At 36.7% G+C, this 23000-nt stretch overlaps 3 protein-coding genes across 3 annotated transcripts; 2 read left to right on the forward strand and 1 right to left on the reverse strand.

The window, feature by feature from the left end:
- Positions 1-3091: 3091 nt before the first annotated feature.
- LOC109179438 (wall-associated receptor kinase 2-like) lies at positions 3092-9159 on the reverse strand. The gene is made up of 3 exons (XM_019328941.1): positions 8228-9159; positions 5685-5891; positions 3092-4573 (listed from the first exon to the last, which is right to left on the reverse strand). The coding sequence occupies exons 1-3, from the start codon at positions 9069-9071 to the stop codon at positions 3369-3371; spliced, it is 2256 nt and encodes a 751-aa protein (XP_019184486.1). The 5' UTR covers positions 9072-9159; the 3' UTR covers positions 3092-3368.
- A 7223-nt stretch (positions 9160-16382) lies between these two features.
- LOC109179376 lies at positions 16383-16748 on the forward strand. Its single transcript, XM_019328872.1, has one exon. The coding sequence runs from the start codon at positions 16383-16385 to the stop codon at positions 16746-16748; it is 366 nt and encodes a 121-aa protein (XP_019184417.1).
- Positions 16749-16783: 35 nt separating this feature from the next.
- Positions 16784-17353, forward strand: LOC109179377 (uncharacterized mitochondrial protein AtMg00810-like). Its single transcript, XM_019328873.1, has one exon. The coding sequence runs from the start codon at positions 16784-16786 to the stop codon at positions 17351-17353; it is 570 nt and encodes a 189-aa protein (XP_019184418.1).
- Positions 17354-23000: the final 5647 nt, after the last annotated feature.

Raw genomic sequence — 23000 nt, forward strand, 5'->3', positions numbered from 1 at the left:
ATAATGAATGTTTTGAATTCCTGTGTATTCCCCGAGGGGTTGAATGATACTAACATTGTTTTGATCCCTAAGAAAGAGATGCCTGAGACAGTTGCAGATTTAAGGCCGATTGCGTTGAGTAATGTCATTTACAGAGTTATGGCCAAGATGATAGCAAATAGGATGAAAACACTTATGGGAGGATTAATATCAGAATCCCAGAGTGCTTTTATTCCGGGAAGGCTGATCACTGACAACATCTTGGTGGCGGCAGAGATGGGGCATTATCTGAATAGAAAGCAATGTGGTGTAGTGGGTTGGAGTGCATTGAGGCTAGATATGTCAAAGGCCTATGACAGAATGGAGTGGAACTTTCTAGAAAGGATGCTGACTGTTATGGGTTTTAGTGAGAAGTGGATAAAGCTCATTATACTGTGTGTAACGACTGTTAACTATACTGTAATGGTCAATGGTATAGCAGGGGGCGCGTGAAACCAACCAGGGGACTCAGGCAGGGAGACCCTCTCTCTCCGTATCTATTTATTATTTGTGCAGAGGCTCTCTCGATGATATTACAATATGAACAGTCGGCAGGCGCTATACATGGGTGCAGAGTTGCAAGGGGGGCACCGCCTGTATCACACCTATTTTTTGCAGATGATAGCCTCCTATTTTTTAAAGCAAATATCCAGGAGGCGGGAGTTGTAAGGCAGTGCCTTGCAAGGTATGAGAAGTTGTCAGGCCAGGTGGTGAATTATAATAAATCTAATATATGTTTTAGCAGAAATACCCAGGAGGATGACAGGGCACAAGTAGCGGATTGTCTGGGGGTGATGCAAGCACCCAATTTTGGGAAATATTTGGGCCTACCTTCCTTTGTAGGGAGAAATAAGAGAGCTGTTTTTTCATATGTGGAGGAAAAGATCAGGCAACGAATTGGTTTGTGGAGTAAAAAGTTGCTTTCTCAGGCTGGTAAGGAAGTATTGTTGAAAAGTGTAGCGCAATCTATGCCTACCTATTCAATGAGCGTTTTTTTGTTACCTGAGACAGTTTGTCAGTCAATTGAGCGAACTATGAATAAGTATTGGTGGGGAAATGGAAGAGAAAGGGGAATACATTGGAAGGCTTGGGACAGGTTGTGCGTACCAAAAAAATACGGTGGTATGGGTTTTAAAGAGCTGCGGGCTTTTAATCTGGCTATGCTGGGAAAACAGGCATGGCGTTTTTTAACGGACCCAGGGACACTTGCAGCTAAAATCTATAAGGCAAGGTATTATCCCACAACCAGTTTTACAAATGTAACTATTGGTAATTGTCCAAGTTACTGTTGGAGAAGTATAATGGCAGCCCATGCAATGGTGGTCTCAGGGGTGCGAAGGAGAATTGGGAATGGACAGACAACTTTAATATGGGGGCATCCGTGGTTACGAGATAATCCTAGCCCATTAATTCAAACAGATATGCCAGAGCAATTGAGAGAGGCACGGGTTGCAGGATTAATTGATTTACAGACTCATACCTGGGATCCACATATTTTATCTGACTTGTTTATTCCTGAGGATGTGGAGCGAATAAATATGATCCCTATTAGTCCTGATTACGAGGATTCATGGTATTGGATGAGTGACCCAAAGGGGACATATACAGTGAAGAATGCATATAGGCGTATTGTGGGTGACTATGAAAATAATCCCGCGATTTTCGATAAATGGATTACAATGTGGAAAGTAAAAGTCCCCCAAATGGAAAACTTTCTTATGGAGAGCCATATGTGACATTTTGCCAACAACCATTAACTTGATATTTAAAAGGGTGGAGGTGGACCCAACATGCCCAATGTGTGGTTTAGATCATGAAGATGTGTTGCATGCTTTAGTGCTCTGTGAATATTCTAGACTTGTTTGGAATATAACACAATTGCCTATCATTAATATTGTTGCAGACTCTTTTACAACATGGCTAAAAGGGGCTATGGCGATCTTGACGGAGGAGCAGACCCGGTTGATGATAGCAATATTATATTATATTTGGAGAGCCCGGAATTCAGCTGTCTGGAAGGGATCAATGACGCGGCCTGCCCAATTAGCCAGAGCAGCAACCGTAGCATTACAAGCGTACGGCGCTGCCCAGGCCAGCCGTACCGAGCCGGCAGCGGCATCGGAGCATTTAACCGAACCAGGGGAGGGTGGTCTACGGTGTTATGTGGACGCAGGTTTCCGACACGACACAGGCGAGGCTACGTACGGCATGTTAATAATAGCGCCAGATGGCTCTTTTGTAGCAGCAAGAAATGGCAAATTACCGATTTGCTTTTCACCACTTATGGCGAAGGCCCAGGCATACGAGGAAGCACTGTCCTGGTTACTTGAACGGAACAACACATCAGTAAGTTTACTCACGGATTGCATGGAATTGACTACGATTGTCCGGCACCATCACACGCAGATCCATTCCTACGTTAGGGTCACAATTGACCAATGCAGAACGCTTATGTCTTTATTTAATCGTATTACTTTGGATTACATCTCTAGACAGGTTAATTTACATGCGCATACTTTAGCTTCGTTAGCATTTACACAGGATCAAGCTATGTACTGGGATGCTATCCCACCTGACGCTATTTCGGCTTTGATTCATTAATACAATCGCAAGATTGACCTTCAAAAAAAAAATGTTACCAAATTTGGAATCATTTGCAGGATGTGGATGCTTGTGAAGATGATGAAGATATTATTCCAACTGCCATATAAAATGCAACTGGTCCTAAATTTGCATTGTTTGTACCTAGCCTGAAGTAATCTCTAGTGACCACTTGCTTAAAAATTTGTATTTTATATCTGTTAATAAAGAGCAGAGTATCTCTTCTTGTAAAGTAATACACTAAATACTCATAGTTGATTTTTATTGGTGTATAATTAAGAAGATTTACTAGTTGATCGAATTTGCAGATAAGAAAAGCTTGTAATAACATTATTGCACCTATAGAATTAATTTTTTTTAAAAAAGGCAAAATATAACCAGAACTGAAGTTCAGAACAAATATAGAGTTCAATGTTATTGTAATTTACATCACAAGGAAAAATAGAAACAAAACGTTTTCAAAAAAAAAAAATAGAAACAAAACATTATTTATATTATTTGCAAAATTGAATATCATAGCTAATTTCTGGAGATGAACACGTTGCAATTATCTTTGTTCCCAAAAGGTTGAATCTCTAATCCAAGGGCCTCCACACCCCGACTGAAAGTATTTGGGAGAACAAATCACGATAACTGAACTGGATACAAAGGTTGCTCTTACATTGTCGCTGGTGAGACTCGATTCTGGTCATTGTTTTTAAACTTCACCCCTGTGACTAACTGAGTTACCTATGCGAGCTGCATTGCAATTATCTTGCAGTAGTCATTGGTAACTCCATATGATGTTTTAAGCTATCATATTCACTTGTTGTTATACTAAAACTGGCATCAATATATCCAGAGGGGATTGGCGGCGGCTCAGTAAATAGATCATGTGATTTTATGGAAGTGTCTGAATCATTAACCCATGAATGTTTTGCTGCTCTCCTCAATCCACTTAGCTCCACTGCAACTTCCTTCATTGTTGGCCTTTCCTCCCCTTTCACATTTAAACACCTTCTTGCAAGTAAGGCAACCTCTTGTAACTCTTCAGTGTTTCCCTCACAGACAATGTTGTCATCAAGAATCTTGAACAATTGATTGGTTTTCAATGATGAAAGGAAATGCTCATAAAGACTCCTCTCTTCCATCGGGCCATCGTAAATTACTGCCCTCCTACCTGTTAACAATTCCATCAGGACAACTCCGAAACTATAAACATCGCTCTTTTCTGTTAATTGGTGGGTCTGCATGTATTCTGGATCGAGATAACCAAATGTTCCTTGCACCATAGTTATCAATTGAGTTTGATCTTGTAGAACTAACCTTGATGCTCCAAAATCAGATACTTTGGCAGTGTACTCATTATCCAGGAGAATGTTTGCGGGTTTAACATCTCTGTGGATTATAGGAGGAAAAGCTGCAAAATGCAAATAAGATAGCACCTCAGCTGTTTCAGTAGCTATTCTTAAGCGGATTGGCCAAGCTAATGTGGATGCTTTGTCTTTGTCGTTTAGATGGTCAGATAATGTTCCATTGTTTATGAATTCATAAACCAGTAACGGAACTTCTGTTTCTAAACAACAACCAAAGAGTTTGACTATGTTTCTGTGATTGATTTGAGAGAGCACAATAACCTCATTGATGAACTGCTCCACTTGGGTTGGGTCCAACATTTTGGGTTTCTTAACAGCTACTGTTCGACCATCAAAAAGGTGTCCTTTATAAACAATCCCAAAACCACCTTGACCAATGATTCTAGTTTGGTCATAGTTGTTGGTCGCTTTTCTAAGCTCCTGGGCAGTAAAAATTCTTGTTGTGCTTGAAGACGTAGTGCCTTGAGAAATCTTTTGCTTCAAAATCAATCCTCCATTTTCTCTAAAGAATTTCTCTCTGATGTGTGTTGATTTCCTCCTTCGATATCCCAAGTACAGACAAAATCCACTTATCAACAGCACAGTGCATAAAGCAATACCTGCATGCCATGCATATATATGTGCAGTAATGAGAAATTGACAGTAACAAAATAATGGAAACCAACCCTAAATAGCTACCAAAAGACCATATTTGGTAACATAGTTAGTTTATCAATCAATTTTAACTTATTTGACCACTATTAGCAGGGAGGATCCATAAATCTTCTTCATTGGGGGTGAAAGATTAAAACTAACGAGATTTTAAAAAAAAAAAATGAAACATTTAAAGAACAAGTCATAAATATTGTTGATTAGAGATGAAAAATCCAAATACATCAAGATAAAAAATATTTAAAACAAAATATAAAATAGAATTAATTAGATAAAATAGTTTGAATGAAAACCACATTATAAATCACTGATCTCACTATTAATATTAAAAAACATAAAAATGAAAAAGAGAAAGAAGTCACAATGTTACAAACTTACAAATAAAAAATCCAATTAGAATTCTCACTATTAATATTAAAAAATATCAAAAAGAAAATTAAAATTCAATTAGAATTCTGACTAATTATATTAAAAATTAGAAAACAAAATATAAAAATGTCAAAAAAAAATTAAAATTCAATTAGAATTCTCACTAATTATATTAAAAATTAGAAAACAAAATTAAATGTTGCAAGTAATTAAGATTACAAACTACTAACCATTTCACATTATATAGAAGTAACAGCCTTACCATCTAAGCTAAATTAAACTTTGTTTAAATTTTGGTATATTTAATATATATACATTATATGTGGGTTGGGGGAGTGGGGGCAGTTGCCCCCACTGTGGCTCTGCCACTGACTATTAGCTATTTGACGTAGTAGAGTTAAACAATCAATATGAGTGTTTGAGTAATTAGCTTCTTGTAATAGCTTATTGCTCTAAAATGATAAAATTTAAAAAGCTCAAAGCTGTTATTTATGATCTATAAGCTTTTTGAGGAAATCATTTTGCACGTAATCAACTATTAGCGAACAACTAATTTCTCAAACACTTTTCTACAATCAACTAATGTATCAACTAGTCAACCCCACTAACTCAATCAGCTAACAACTATTTATCAAACACTCCAAAATGAAAGCAAAGGATAATAGAAACGTGGTGAGGGCAATGGTTTACCAATAACATGTTCAATAATCATCCGTTTAGAAGAAGTGCACCCTTTCCCATTATCTTTGCAATCATCCTTAGGTAATTGGCAACCCCATTCCCCCTTCCCGTCGCCATGGTAACCTTCCTTGCAATGGCACTCATAACTACCTTCAGTATTTGAGCAAATAGAGTTTATGGAGCAGTTGTTCTGTCCATTTACACACTCATCAATATCTGCAAAAGCCAGTTAAAATGATTAGAAAATCACTAACTTCTGTTGGGCGACGGCTCGCAGAGTCGAGTTTAGCACTCTCTCATCGAAACGTAGCGTTGACAATTATACAAGTATAAGGAAAATAAAAAGCATGCTATGCAGTTGAAGTTGACGGGTGGTGAGAGAAGATTGTTTGGCTACACCCAACATCGATCTTACCATCACGAAACGTGGCACTATTTTAAAGTTGCACCTTCTTACTAATTATAATTTTTGGCGTAGCGGTAAGTGCTTAATAATTCTGACAAGTTTCAATCAATTTTTTGATCACCTTAAAAGTGAATAGAGATTTGGGATATTTATCAACTACCACGTATCAAAGGTGGTTGGTAACTTGGTATTTTGACCAACCTTGAAGGGTGGTCAACTTTATTAAAAATCGTAATTTTTGCCCACTTTGTTTGTAAAATTTTGACCGTCAATTTGAAATTTTAATTTTAAATTTGTAAAATAATTTACTTATCCTTTGTATAAAAGAAGAAAAGAATTTAAAATAGAAATGGAGACAAGAAGAGAAGAATTGAAAGTGAGAGGTGGAGAAAGGTGAAGAATTTTATTTTATTTATTTACAAAATTGTTTGGGTGAGAACTACATAAATTGTTATACAGGATTGCAAGATAGATTTTTATGATACTAAATAATCTGCATAGGCAAATTAATTATTAGAACCCTCAAAAGAAAATGTAATTATTTTCTATTTTTTTATAAAATTTGTAAAGGTCAAAATACAACTTATAATAAGGTCAGTTGGAAGAACTAAAAGAAGTAGCTAGATGTGAAGAACGGAAGATCAAGAATACAGTTAACTGGGGGTGAAAACTTAAAGCGGTAAGATAAACAAATTTAGATTGCTTATAAGTGACAATATCAAATTAAGAAGGTCAATATATAACTCTAACAAAGAGTTAAACTTATAATTTTATGTTAATCAAATTAAACTAATGGTTCAATTAACTTAATTAGGAGTTGACCCAATTTAAACCTACTTTTTGAACAACAAGGTTGGTCAAAAAGATACCTTGATCAAGTTGCGGGACATATGCAAGTGGTTGTGGGACAACGGGGATTAATGTATGCACTCTAATAATTATTGTTGCATATATGGTACATATAACATTTATTGCCACATCATGCATGTATGACGACTTCATTGACTTGTTAAGTCTCCGCCAAGTACCACAAGGCGTTGGATAGGCAAATTGAAGACAATTTTATTTATTTTTAGTACTACTGACTCAAGCACAAATAATCAATACAGCAAACTATTTTTTTTTTAATAATATTATTACTAGTCTTATTTTTTTTTTTCTTTTTATAGTATTTTTATATTTTTTTAATTTAAAACAGGAGGCAAGTCAAAAATGTTTTATGAAATTATCGTAAATTTGTTGGAAGAGCTAGTGTTTTCAAAAAGTGAAAATACTAATCTTTAATAGTTTGTTGTGCAACATATATAGTTGAGGGAATAAGATCATATGAGAACTTGTTTTCGGAAGAGAAATTAAGAATTAAGCTTAGATGTCTATCTAGTTAGATCTAGTGGTTTGAGAGCAAAAAGGGAAACTACGCAGTCACATTTTGATAAATAAATCAAATTTTAATGTGCACTTTAATTTGTAACACTATACAGTACACTCAACACTACTCAACACTCCGATATTCCGTAAACCAAACGCCTCCACAATGTTATGTGAAAGTGTACTTTGTAGTATTATAAACAATATAATTGTTTTAAAAATATAAATAATTAATCCGTAATATTTATGTATATTTAAAGAAACATACTTTTAAATACATAGTTTTATATATATAATCAACTTCATGCTATCAATCACTTGGGAAGACAATATTGGATGAGGACAGTACTATGATTTACATCATTCCAGATGCTGTCAGACCAAGATGTGAGGGGATTCTTGGGGTTCAACCTTTTAAAAAGAATATTAGATGGAGATAGGGAGTATATTCCTTGTCTCCGTCCCTCATCCCTAGCTACAATTTTATTAGATTCCTGGTCTTTTTCCCCTTTTTGTTGGGGAAGAAAAAAAAGTTTTGGACCCCGCCCCCAAAGTAGGGATAGAGAATTTGCTGGAAAGGAGAGAATTTGTTATCCCTAATTTCCTACCCATTACTCTGAACAGGTGGTTAAAATTAAATAGGAAGTAATAAATTTTTAAAGGGGCATTAGAAACACCATCTCAAATTTTCTAGCAGCACTAAATTAAAGTAAAACAAAACATATAAGTGCAGACAATCAACACATATAATGACATAAATGGTGCCATATATGCATACCTTGGCAACCTGGAGAGAGATAAGGATTGCCTTCATAACCCTCCTTACAACCGCAACGATACCCCTCACCATTAGCAGTACCATTGACAGGGACACATGACGTGTTCCCCTGACACGCAGTATTACACGTCTCACCCGAGATAACCCAGTCAAGAACCATGGGGAACTCCTCAACATCCCATTCTTTGGTAAGCATAGTCGACGAAAACTCGAACCCACCGTTCTTCACCACGAACGCGTAGTTGCAGGGAACAACCCCGATGGTTTGGTTATACGAAAAAATACTCCCCACTGTGAAGTACACGTTCTTGGCCATGTTAGGAATGGCGGTCTCGCAACACCCGATCCCATTGCACGTCCCGTTCTTAACCTCTCCTATGCCGTCGCAGGAGGCTCTGCAACCTTCCATCTTACTGGACCGGTCGTAGCCTTTAACAGTAGCGACAGTGTCGCAGCCGACAGCGACGAATTTGTTGGCGGTCTGGTTGACGTAGAAGTTTAAGGTTTTCAACCATGATTCCGATGGGGGAACTTCTCCACCCATTTGGTTATAACAGATTCGAGCTATGTACTTCAAAACGGTCAACTGCCCTTCAACTGATATATCACTTATCTCTATGTTACTGTTTGGTAAATACGGCTTGGGAGGATCGGAGGAGGAGTTGCAGGAGATGGAGAAGTTTGAGTTTAGGGAACACTCTTCTGTCAGCCCAAAGGGATACGGGATCATCACGTTGCCGCAACTTTCTCTGCAGTTGGATTTGGCTATGGAGGAATTGGTGTTTGAGAGAGCAGAGCCTAGTACCGCCGGCAAGACAAGTAGTAGTAGTACGAGGAAGCTCATATTGTTTTGGAATGATAACAAATGATTGGATTTGTGTTGGAGGTTTGTAGCTTGGTTTCGAGCTACTATATATGTAATAATTAATGGGCTACCCTCTTATTATGGGAATAATAATAATATAAAGAAGTAAAGAAATTCAAATTAGTCACAGAAAAACACTCGAAAAGTTACTGTGTAATATTTTAGGGTGTTGTTTGGTGATTAATTTGAACATTTTTCTTATAAAGAAAAAGCTTTGGTCAGGCTGGTTTGACCGATAACTATAAGCTAAGGTCTTACTTTAGCGACAGTGTAGAGGTATTTATGGTAGATCTTGACCATTTGAGGAGATTAAGATCAGACCACTTGTGTATAGAGTATACACTGCATCCATAGATGGACATGATAACTTGCAATTTATCTCTTCTAGCGACTCTTAGGGGGTGTATTCAATCATGACTTTTGTAGAGTTTTAAAGACTTTTATGAACTTTAAAAGTTTAGAGGTATTCAATTTAAACTTTTAGAGAGTCTTTAAAAGTTAGGTATTCAATCAAGATTTTTAAAGAGTCTTTAAAAGTCGTGTGGTATTCGATTAAGACTTTTAAAGAGTCTTTAAAAGTCATGTGGTATTCAAAAAGTTATGAATTTTTGTAGACGTTTTAATTTTTGTAGACTTTTCCTTCTCAAATATACATAGTTGAAATCCAACCATCAACCTCAAGATTTCAAAATTTTCTTTCTAACAACTCTGAATGTTTTCTCTATCTATTTAAAAACTATTTTTCTCCCTATTTAAACTTTATAAACCTATCTAAATTTAATAAAATTATTTTTTTCTTCATTATCCTATATTTTCCTCATACCTAAACTCTACCACTTTTTCTCTCTCTCCTGAACTTTACAATCTTTCTCTAAAAATTCGAAATAATATTATTTTTACTTCATTATTGCTTGTTTATATTGATTTTTATTTTTTCTATGAAATTTCATCCCTAACTTCTCTAATTCTCATTAAATACATGAACAAAGTAATTTTTTCATCGTCAAATTTTAGTATATGTTTCATAATATTCATATAAATACTATATATTTTGATTTTGATTTTTTTATGTTTATATTCGTAATATATATATATATATATATATATATATATATATATTAACAACAGGTTATTACGAATAGCGAACTACTGTTCGCAACAACAATTTGGGGTTGCAAACAGTATCACCTTGTTGTTGTTCGCAGTCTCAAATTGCTATTGCAAATAATAGTTTTTTGTGTGATATCTAGCAATATATGAAGTATAATTTATATATATATTATTAATATTAGATTTTAATTTTTTTATTTTATGGAACTTGTAATTATATTTTTAAATATTTTATTTGATCAATTCTTTTATTATAAATTTTATTGTTCAATATTGTTATGAATTTCTAATGAAATAGTTTTTTTTATGTTTATTAATAATATATATAAGTAATTAGCATACAAGTCTCAGCATACTATGGATAAAAATAATAATGTTGAGAATGTTGTTGTGAGTGAAAAACTATATAATAAGAAAAATTTTATGATATATTATAAATGTTTTGTAAGAAAATTATAAATGATAAGAATCAAAATTATTGAAAGTTTGTAAGGATGTATTCAATTTAGAATTTCAATGACTTTTGTTGACTTTTTAAAATAAAAAGTTGATAAAAGTCTATGAATGTTTTTTATATAGACTTTTATAGAGTCTTATAAAGTTTTAAAAAGTTTTGAACGACTCTATGAAAGTCAATCAAAATTTATTAAAATCAATCATTTTAAAAGTCTTTAAAACTCTACAAAAGTCAGGATTGAATACACCCCCCTTAGATAGGAGTTATCAGGATTTAGAATTAATCTGATATAAGCTAGAAATTTAATATATAAAAAATAATAATATGAAGAGAAGACGAAGTCATAATTCAAGACCAAGTCCAATGGGAATACATACATGCATGCATGATGCATGTATTGGGAGACTTTTCTATGACTCTTGTTGAAGGCTATTAATATCAACAACTGACATTTCATACTCATTATTGTGTCCTTCATTTATGAGTGGCTTTCAAGATGCACAACTTGCAATAATAATATCGTTTATAACACGACACAATTCAAGCATTAATGTGCTTTATTTGAAAATTATATTCCTTTAGTTCAGTTAGTTGGATTACAATATTGCCCACGACTTATTTCGTTGACAATAGAAATGTGTCATTTGGGGTCAATATGCATGGGATAAGTCACTCAAAAGACCCCATTATTTATTTATTTTTTTAATAGAAATTTTCAGTAGACAAATCTGTCAAATCATAATTGGCCAACTCAATGTAAATGGACTTGAAACTATATAACTATCAACCCTACTTATATACTAACTAGGCTAGAGTTGTTATGGTTTTTTCAATTTTATTTATATAAATATCGGTATAAATTTATATTGTACGTAGAAGGGTGCACTCATTTTCTTACAATTTTTTTTGTACTTTTGTGAATGTCGGTAGTAATTTTCTAACGTTAGAATAATAGCTAAACTAATATCTTAAAAAAAGTCTATGAGCTGTAAATATAATACTTCACAACAACAACAACGTTGGTCAACGTCATCTGAATATCTGATGATCTTTAACAATTATTACGCTAATTTTGCATGGTATATATACCAATAATATTATTTAGTCTCCGCCAAGTGCACAGCGCGTTAGATAAAGATCGACAAGACATGTTATGCTAATTAATTGGACTAATCGGACACAATTTAAAATGGAAAAGAGAATTTTTTTAATGAGAAAAATTAATCATCACTGTACGAGAAATCAAGAATATGCATTGAATAAATTTCACTTTTTACTTGTAAATCGCACAAAAATAAATAAATCACATTAAGAAGATCTTGTGCAACAAGTTCGACTGAGACAATGTTCGAAAAAAAAATCATACTTTTAATCTCTGAGAATTAAGGTGGACAAAAATGATTACATCAATCTATTAATTATAAGGGGTGAGATGGTAAATTGATGTCACACTTAATTATATATTAGGGTGACAATGACTTTGTGGTCTAGCGGCATGAAGTGGTTCTTTCCCAATTTGGAGGTCATGGTTCGATTCTTAGTGGGAGCAGTATTGGCTCTTTGTGCTTCGGTGATGTGAGGCTATTTGTACATGTTCTATGTGTTGGGTTTAAGTTCATGAAAATGTTGCTTTAATTGCATATTCCATTGTTGTCTTGTTAAGAATTGGTTTTACCCTTGTTTTGTGGTAGGAACAAGTGTACTTAGATTTTGATGATATCAATCTTGCTAGGATCATAGACCCCTCTTTTTATTTTCTTCATCTTGGATCTTTCGTGTTAAACGAAAGAACTAGCAACTCACCATGTGATTCGTAATGTGCAATACATCTACACGAATCTTAGTTGTATTTAGTACAATAAGTCTACGAGAAGAAATGAAGAAGAAGAGAAGACCGAGAGAACAACATAGACCGAAAGATGGAAGGGTCTAGCTCTCGTGTAAATATCAAATGATAAGGAAAATCATTTGATCAATAGAGATAACGAAAGATAAAGAGAATCTTTCGTCTGACAATGCCGAGACCATTAATTCTAAGTCAAACTTAAATAGACAACTTTAATACACGATCAAGAAGAATATTGTCTATGTCTTGCAGCTGGCAATCATCCTAGACAAAAGGAGTCCTAGGAATGATATACACCAAAACCAAGGAGCATTAAATGATTGGTACTTCATGTAAGTGAAAAAGGAAAAAAAGTCATGTTGTTTTTTGCCACCAACGACTACACAGTACAGCCGCAATAAATGCTCCATGCCCAGTGGACAATGCACGCTGGTTAATAGGTTTGAAATTTCATCTCCCTCCAACGGATGAATTTCTCATCACCTATAAATACCTCTCTTCACCACTAAAGAAGGGGCTGGTTGTTTAACTAATTTTATCCTAAGAGAAGCTCTTCAAACAAGTTCATCCAAAAAGCTTTTCTAAAACCAGTGTAACACCCCTAAAAACATGCTATAAAAAGCCTTAAAACATGCAGATAACAGAACTAAACAAATAACACAGCGGAAGTCTTAATGATAGATAGATAAGTAAAGTCTGAAACACAGGGTGTTATGCCACGTTCACCGTAAGGATGAACGCACAGGCAATATCTGCAATGTTTACAACTAGTCCCATAAGTTCAAAGTTCTAAGACTAAACAGGCTCACAGGTCATAACAAGAGAGGGGAAAACTATGCTAGCAAGCACTAGACCGCGCACTCACTTAGACATCACCTGAAAGAACACAATAAAACATGGGACGACGCCCGGTCAGCGAATAATGCTGGTAACCCACCAATACTTGTGAAATAACATACATAAGTAAGATATAAGTTGTAAAGCCATTTTCGAAACGGAATACATACATATATATATATATATATATATATATATATATATATATATATATATAAGTGTAAAACCAAGAGTAATAGCCAACATAAGACTCAACACTCTCAACAATAACATGGGAACACATCCCAAGACCACAAGGAACAACATGACTCACAAGAAGAGTCAAGGCATGATCTATCATCACACAATAGATCAAAACCCGACATGCACAACGCAAAGGAATAAGGCTCACCCAACAGCAACACATGCCTTTGTGACTACACACGTCACAAGAGAAGAACTCACAACAATGGCTACACGAGCCCTCGTAAGTCGTAACATCACCCGTCACGAGTTGATATGCCTTCCTTATGCCCGGTTCCAACCTTATGGCTACCCCCAACCTTATTTCTTCTTCCATCCATTACCTCCAGGACCCCTGTACAACCAAGTCCAACCTTATCCCTCCGAGGACCGTCGTCCCCATCTGCCAACGACCGCCAACGAGACCACCAATTTCATAGTACACGAGGGTACCGTACACACACATGGCAACACATGCCCTGGATAACACATGTTATCCCAGAAATAATCACGTGAACCTTACACAAAGGCCACAAACTCCATAATGACGTCACGGCCACCACGAGGACCGCTGCAATACCTTGGTGACTAGTGTCCCATACCACTAATCGTGCAATCCAGGTAAAGCCACACACACATCACACCTCAACGGGAATCAATCAATGGATCACAACGAAGGTATGAAACATACTCAATCAAGGAATGGGTCACAACCCAACAACAATGATGAATAACACAAGTTATCATCAACCAATCGGAAGGTACAAACAACACACACGCTAGCATTTAAACACCGAACTAGCATGCTCATCAAACGGGTAAACAAAAGGTAGTTCCGAAGAACACACAAGACTCATCACGGTTCAACGAAACACAATGTTGAACACTTGGCACGATTCAAGACACCAAAGACGTACACGGATACCTACCACATTGTTCTAGACATACGAAACATCAAGAAGACACTCAAATAGTTCCACAAAAGATCATCGGGAAGTCAAAAGACCAAATACCGAGTCAAAAGAATCACGGGGAACAAATCCGATCCCCAACATCATCATAACACGTACCCGCAGGTAGGCCCATGGGTAGGCCTCTACCCGCGGGTACAGGCTGCCCACATAGTGTACCCCGCGGGTGGGCGGCGGGTTGGATCCCTACCCGCCGTTCCGCCCGCGGGTACACCCCTGTACCACAACAAAACACTTCGCGGATTTTCATCTCCAAACTCAAATTCAAGTCCAAAACATGCCAAGATCACCCAATACAACAAAATGACTTGAATCATAGGAAATGCCAAGCAATGACACAAAAGAACCCTAAACACAAGCTCTAGATATGCATTTTCACAAGACAATGCATAAACACTCACATTTCATAACAAAAACACAAGTAGAATCCAAGAAATCACATATAGGTAAGCAAAATAGATTTTGTAGAGCATGGGTTACCTCTTGTAGACTAAAGACTTCACTTTACACCTTAATAAGCTCTTCTCAAGGCTCACCTTCCAAACCCACTTCAAGAACAAACCAAAAGATCATAAAGATCCTACCTTTAAGAAAAGACACCTAATATGAAACCAAAAACACAAGATGAACTTAGATCTTACCCTCCTAGATGCCCAAATATAAGAAAGGTTGAATCTTGGAAGCAACTCTTGAAGTCTTGGCAAGGCTCCAACTTGGCTTGGAAGAAAAGCTACTCACATTTTTAGAGAAAAGGTAGAGCTAGATTTTTAGAAAGTGTAAGGGATAGAATGAAGATGGTCTACTAGGTTAGGTTACAATACTAACACCATGTGAAAGGTCAAGAATGCCCTTACTAACATTAGGAAGTGTAAGGGACAAGGGAACTCCCTTCAAAGCTCAAGGTACAACTTTGACTTTGGGGTTGACTAGTCAATTACTAGTCCCCAAGTATTAAATTTTCAGGATTTAGGAATTAATTCACCAATTGAAATAGGATTAATTACTCAATTAATCCATTAATTGAATTTGGATTTTGGGGTGTCACAACCAGTGTCTATGATTGTGAAGTTTTCAAAGAAGCTCATCCAGATCATTCTCTTCACAATCCTCATAGAAGTCTTGCATCTTTACAAGAAGATTCATCCGATCATCAAGTCAAGACTTCAAGCTGTTGGAGAAACACATCAATTCCATCCAACACTCAACTCTGAAGAAGAAGTTGATAGAGGCGGAGTAAACTCTAGGAGTTGAAAAACCTTTCAAGTAGTTGTCCGGCTTAGTGATCAAGGAAGCTAGCTTGAGTAGTTTAATTTGTACTAGGAGTGATAATGCAAACCCTTTCACAAGTTTTGAAAGAAGAGTGGAGTAGGCTTTGTTAATAGCCGAACCACTATAAAAATACCTCTCTCCATCTCTCTTTGCTTTCGTATAACTATCTATCTGGCATTGCATGCACATTGACCATACCTTAAACTTTCATAACGAAATCGTGCAAAGTTCATCTTAAAACGTAGATACAATTTCCGATGTGCATAACCCTGAAAGGAGTTAATCTGAAAAATCGATTAGAGTGTATTCAACCCCCCTCCCCCCCCCCCTTTTCTAAACTCACTTTCGACCCTACCGGGACCAACAAGTGGTATCAGAGTGGTTACCTTGAACGGTAAATGTTTTGTTTTTACTGCCTAGTAGATCCCTTTTTGAAAATCCCTATAGAAAATTATCATTTTTCAACTTTGCACATATTTTTCTTGAAAGAAAAATGAAAAAAAAAAAAAAAAGATCATGTTAATCGCTCTAGGCCTCTTGCCTTTAATCTCTCTAAGTTTGAAAACTGGAAAGTCAGGATGCAGGCACACCTCTCGGCTATCCACGATGAGATGTGGGATGTTATAGAGGATGGACCCATTGTGATAATGACTGTGAACACACAAGCATCCGATCAGGGAGCATATCCTGAAGTAATGATCCCGAAACCTAAATCTCAACTTTCACCTGAAGAAAGGACGAGAACAAATCTCGACAACGTTGCACAAGACATCCTCTACAAATATTTAGACGACTCGTTGTTTCCAAAAGTGCGCAAATGCAAAACTGCAAAGGAGATTTGGGATACTCTCATGAGCTTAGGAGAGGGAGATGAGCAGGAGAACGACAACAATCTCAAAATGGCCATGAAGAAGTTCGAAGACTTCAAAATGCTACCAAGTTGAGTATTGCCTTGCAAAGTATGGGATTCAAGTAGTCCATGCCTGATAATTCACTGTTCATAAGAGGTAAAGGAAGTTTATTTGTTGCTTTACTAGTCTATGTTGATGACATAGAAGTAACCCGTTCTGATCTAGCCATTATAGAAGAAGTTAAGAAGCAGTTCAATACAAACTTTCAGATAAAGGACTTAGGGCCTTTGAAATATTTTCTTAGTTTTGAAATAGCTAGACAAAAGAAAGGGATTGGCATTTGTCAAAGAAAATATGGCATTGAATTTCTCAAAGATACAGGCTTTACAGATTCAGACAACACTCAGTACAGGAAGACAGTTGGAAAATTGCTATATCTAACTATAACTAGACCAGACATCAGCTTTGCTACTCAACAACTGTCACAATTTCTTGATAAGCCTACTAATTTGCATCTACAAGCTGCTCAAAGAGTACTAAGGTACATAAAGGCAGCTCCTGGACATGGTTTATTCTTCCCTTCCTCATCTGATTTGCTGCTGAAAGCTTTCTCTGACTCATATTGGGGAGCTTGCATTGACACAAGAAAGTCTGTTACTGGTTTTTGCATTTTTTTGGGGAATGCTCTTATATCATAGAAGTTGATAAGTGCATAATTGTTCATATTTATACCACATGTCTACCCCATATTTAGCCTTTTTTTGCTTATGCAGTGTCACAATCTTGTTCAAAATGATATTTATTTTGCTCATTTGATCCATTATGCACAATTCATTATCTTTGAGTATAAATGAAGGATTTTAGATCATTTTGGATGTATTTGGAGTCAAGGGGAGCCAAGGTGAAGCCAAAGAGTGATGTTTTCAATGGTGTTGATCATATGGACAAATTAAACCAATGCAAAAGTGGAACAAGTGTCAACAAGCTGAAATTCTCGCATGGATAGGCCACTGTTCTATTTTCGAGCCATATCTCAGTCTAGAAGTATCCAAATTAAGTTAATCTTGTTCCATTGGAAAGACAACTCAAAGGGCTACAACTCCTATTCAAACATCAAAGCCTAAAAAGGAAGCCAAAGTGGTCAAAATCATGCTTGAAGTTGAAATTCTGAACTTACAGATTTCGATCAAAACTGACCACTGTTCGGTAATTTGACCATATCTCAAACTAGGAATGTCCAAACGAAGTTATTCTTCCACAATTGGAAATAACACTCGAAGGGCTAACTCTTTCACGAAGACATCAAAGCCTAATTCTGAATAAAAAAGGGTCAAAATCAGCCTACAAAACGGAGTTTTGTTGCAGAGTAGAGCTCGACGCGTCGAGATTGGGCAGAAAGTCGTGATTTTCTTACTGTAAATGTTCGACCCATTGAAACCCTCCTTCTCTGCTCTATTTTAACTGAGTTTTGACTCATTTTTTGATGGCTTTGAACCCCATTCGAACCCTAACTATTTTCTACTCTTTCCTTTCTTATTTTAGTGTTAGATTAGGTATAGATTTAGGTTCTTTATCATATTTCAAGCTTGTATTGAAGGATCTACACTTGGATTTCAAAATTCTTCCACCATTTCAATAGATAATCTTCTTTTCCCCTTTTATCTCTTTATTTTGCAATGTTTATGCTTTTCACTTGTGCTTTTGTGTTTTTTATGCTATTTAATCATGAATAGTTAGTTTATGGACTTGAGTTAGGGTTGTATTTCATATCTTGATGCTTAGTTTGTGATTATTGTAAAAAAAAGGGGAAGAACACTACCTAGGGTTCATGTGTTTATGAAGGTGTTGTGTTTATATCTTGTTAATGTTTGATGTACACATTCATTATCTTGTTTTTGGAGGATTCCTTGCCTCAACGAGAGTTGGGTGATGAATCCAAGCCACCCATTGCATAGACCCGATTTCTTCCTACGAAAATAGGGGAAATTGGGGGCATTAGATGTTTTGTGTGCTTGATTCACCACGAAATTGAAGTTTGATTTTGATGAGCATAGTTTCTTAAACTTTGAAGTGGTGAAGGTGAGCTTAAGAGAATTTATTGATGGCTACCACTTGAAGTGCTTTTTGGAAGAAAAGGTCGATGGAAAGAAGGGGATCTTCATTCTCAAATCCTTTGATGGTTTACTTGAGAGGTTGAGTCGAGCCAGCGACGTTAAACATAGCGCTTCATGGGAGGCACCCCATGTTATCTTTAAAACTTTGCTTGGATGGCTCATGTGCATAATGTTTGGTAAATTGTCTTTCCTTGCTTGAAGTTGTGATTACTCCCTCTTTGTTGGTTGGTGGTTTGTTTTGGTGGAACTTGTTTCAATTCAACTTGTGATTGATGAGCCAAGGGGTAATACATGATTAATCTATTCTCTTGCCAATAGCCTTGTTAACCACTTAATAATTGAATAAATTCTTGATCTAGTGTGTTATGCATTGCTAGTGAAGGCTTATGTGAGATTCCGATCATGGTTGTTTTGCTAGAACTTGCCTCATTACCCCCTAAGTGAAATCTAAGATTTGCATGTTTAGAAATGATTTAGGCCATTTTTGTTTAGCTCGAGCCTTTCAAGCCTACCCTTTACACATGTGTTTACCACTAGTTGTCCCCGTTGATCCTTTTGTGTTTGTTTAATAAGTGCTAAGCTGTAACACCCCGTGTTACGACCCCTAAACCCAATTAATCATTTAATCAATTATCCAAAGAAAGAATTAAATTACAATAATTAATTTGGAAATGGCCCACCATAGTCCGTGGGCCCGCACCTCTAAAACCCAACCCCTAGCCCTAAAAGGAATAGAATTAGCAAGCCTATAGTATTTAGATCCTAATTAGGAATCCTAGGTATATAAATAGGGGACATAAGAGACACCTAGAACCCTCACCACAATAATCCCTCACCACACAAGAAGTTCCAAGAATTCCCTTAGGAGAAATCAAGAAAGAAGAAAACTTAAAGAAAGACCCTTCATAGCCAAGGAATTAATTAAGGCTAAGAGGTAACCCATGTCTCAACAAAACCTATTTTCTTAGCTATGATCCCTCTTTTAGGCATCCTCATATATTCTTGCGTCTTGATGAATTGTTATGATATTGATGATGAGATCTTAATAATTGGTGATATGGTTTTATCTTGATAATCTTGATGATGATAAGAGTTTCTTGATGATTGTGTGATATTCTTGAGGAATTCGGATTCTTGATGATTATGTGATATTCTTGATGAATTGTATTGATTTCTGGATATTAAACGATAGGTTACGTTCTTGATGATTTAATTGTGATTAGAGCCCTAGGATGTAACGTGAAACTCGTATGATGTTATTCTTAATATTTTGGGTGGGAATTCGCATGTTTGGGGTGTTAATTATGTTTAGAAAGCATGATAGGATATGTGCCATATGTTTCCCGCTTTTGATCCGTTAACTGCCTACGTGTTGTCATCAATTGCGTTTAAAAGTGTCTAAGCATGGTTTCGGGTTCCACAAAGATTCCTGGGGCGTTATTGGTGAAAAAGAGTCAGTGGGGGGTAGGGGACCCGCCACCTACCCGCGGCCAGGATGGACGTCACCGGCAGCGGGCAGGCGACTGCCCGCCGGGCACCCGCTACCCGGAAATTTGCCACCGGCGGGTGACCCTTCACCCACCGGCTACCCGCTGGAAATTACCCCAACTCGGGATCCCGGCTTCCCCGTTTGTTGTTCCCCCGACCCTCGTGGTGTCCCAACGGACTCCGTCTATCGTGCCTATGTCTAGTTTGATGTTCGGGTACCATTCGTAGGTGGAATAAGTCTTATATATTGCATGCTAGTTGAATTGGTATCCCGTTGGCCTAGGTGTAAGAAGTATGAACCCCTTAGGAATATTCTTAGTATGTGGATGATCACGCATAGGTTTCGTTATACGATTTCTCCCCCTTCCCAATGTGTCAATATGGGTTGCATGTACTTGTTATGTGTTATGTGTGCATGATACCCCAATTCGGTTGCGATCGAATTGGTTATTCCTGAGCTGCGGTTCAGAAGCTGGCTGCGGTCAGATTTACACTCTCGGGCTGCGGTCCACCGTTTGGTTGCGATCAAACGTTTTACATGAGCTGCGGTTCATATTCCTGGCTGCGGTCAGTTGACTACTCTTGGGCTGCGGTCCACTGTTTGGTTGCGATCAAACATTATGATGAGCTGCGGTTCATTGGTCGGTTGCGATCGACCCCTCCGTGTTGCGATACGGGGCAGGGTGCTGCCGGGCCGTGTCAGAGCTATATGCGCTGACCCTCATGTATGGGCATGCGATTGGTCCTGTGGCGCCATCAAAGTGTGCTATGTGATGAGATATGGATGGTTTGATGAGATGATTGTTATGAAAACGTGACCATAAGATACATGCTAGTAAACTGTATATGCTTGATTATGACTACTGGCTGTGCTTATCTCTATCTGTCGAATCTGTTCCCTACACTTGTGAATTGCGCATGCTTGATTATGACTGTTGGTTGTGCTTACCCCTATCTGTCGAGTCTATTCCCTGTTTTGAAAGCTAGAGTCTCCCAGGATATATCTTCATGCTTCAAAATGGTTTTCATATATCTATGTACATATCTATATGTATTGTATTTCAACGCGTTGGAGTGGGTTACCAACATCTCTCGCTGAACAGATATATTTGGCTTTCAGGCACAGAGGAGTAGACACTGGAGCGCGCTAGGATCTTGGAGCGTAGAAGTAGATAGTTTCCCTTTCGGCCTGCGTGCCATGTTTATGCATTTACATTGTTGAGGATATTAGTTAGTTAGCATGTGCACCTGAGTTCTCTAGCTCAGGTGTGGCATAACACCCTGTACTATTTATATTATGTTTTGGGATTTAATGAGAACTTACCTCTATTATATAAGCTTCAAAAGTTTAAAAATTTTGGGGTGTTACATAAGCACTTGTATATTCATTGTGATTGTTTTTCCTTGTGTTAACCCTAATCATTTAACCCTTAACCCCTAGCCAAAATGTTTCCCTCCACCCTTGAGAGAATAGAGAATTTATTCTTTTTTTTTTTCTTGGAAGAAATCTTTATTGGAGCTTGTTTTGTAAGCAATCCTCTTGATAATTTTGCCTAAGTGTGGGGGTCTTGATTCATTGAATAAGTTGGTTGGTTGATTTGAAAAGAAATGAAAAAAATGATGTTGAGAAAATTAAAAAAAAAAGTGTTGAAAAAGAGATGAAAAGAGAAAAATGAAAAGAAAAGGAAGAAGAATAAAAGTTTGAAGATTGACTCTAGTTTGTGTTGAAAGTTGCACTCAATCCCCACTACTTTAAAGTTTTGTTTTGTGTTCCATTGTAAATTGCTCCTTAGTTTATAGATGTCATATCTCTTCTAGTTCCTATTGTGAATAAATGTGAAATTCTCTCCTTTGTTTATTTTCCATACCCCTTCATTGTTAGACATTCACCCTTAGCCCCATTACAAGCCTAATAAAGACCTACTTGATCTTAGCATGCATTCTTAGAGTTGATCTAGTGTGAGTATGAAGGGCAAGCCTATGGAATCTCATTCAAAGCAAAGTTTTGCATAATCTCAACTTAGCATTTGTACACACTTGATCATCACACACTTAAATAATTTTGGTACTTGGTTATTGGCTTGAGAATTGAACTTGTGTGGAAGGCTAAAATGATTCTTGAAACAAGTTGTGTTGTAGCAAGTTGGGTTGTGGTTTGATAGGTTGTGCAAAGTGGGAGTATGATCAATTTCATTGCTAGGTTGGTGATTTATCTCTTGTTTTTGCTTGAGGACAAGCAAAGGTTTAAGTGTGGGGAAGTTGATAAGTGTATAATTGTTCATATTTATACCACATGTCTACCCCATATTTAGCCTTGTTTTGCTTATGAAGTGTCACAATGTTGTTCAAAATGATCTTTATTTTGCTCATTTGATCCATTATGCACAATTCATTATCTTTGAGTAGAAATGAAGGATTTTAGATCATGTTGGATGCATTTGGAGTCAAGGGGAGCCAAGGTGAAGCTAAAGAGATGGATACAACACTTCCAAAGGAGCCAAAGAGTGATGTTTTCAGTGGTGTTGATCATATGGACAAATTAAACCAAGGCAAAAGTGGAACAACTGTCAACAAGCTGAAATTCTCGCATGGATTGGCCACTGTTTTGTTTTCGAGCCATATCTCGGTCTAGAAATATCCAAATTAAGTTATTATTGTTCCATTGAAAAGACAACTCAAAGGGCTACAACTCCTATTCAAACATCAAATCCTAAAAAGGAAGCCAAAGTGGTCAAAATCATGC

The sequence above is a fragment of the Ipomoea nil genome, unplaced genomic scaffold, assembly GCF_001879475.1.
Source record: "Ipomoea nil cultivar Tokyo-kokei standard unplaced genomic scaffold, Asagao_1.1 scaffold0900, whole genome shotgun sequence".
Lineage (NCBI taxonomy): Eukaryota > Viridiplantae > Streptophyta > Magnoliopsida > Solanales > Convolvulaceae > Ipomoea > Ipomoea nil.

Bases quoted from the DNA above. Each gene is read 5' to 3' on its own strand.
- LOC109179438 (XM_019328941.1), bottom strand. From the start codon at position 9,071: ATGAGCTTCCTCGTACTACTACTACTTGTCTTGCCGGCGGTACTAGGC. The intron at 5,892-8,227 runs GTATGCATATAT...TGGCTTTTGCAG, and splicing joins TCTCTCTCCAGGTTGCCAAG to ATATTGATGAGTGTGTAAAT. The intron at 4,574-5,684 runs GTAAACCATTGC...CATGGCATGCAG, and splicing joins GATTATTGAACATGTTATTG to GTATTGCTTTATGCACTGTG.
- LOC109179376 (XM_019328872.1), top strand. From the start codon at position 16,383: ATGCAGGCACACCTCTCGGCTATCCACGATGAGATGTGGGATGTTATA.
- LOC109179377 (XM_019328873.1), top strand. From the start codon at position 16,784: ATGCCTGATAATTCACTGTTCATAAGAGGTAAAGGAAGTTTATTTGTT.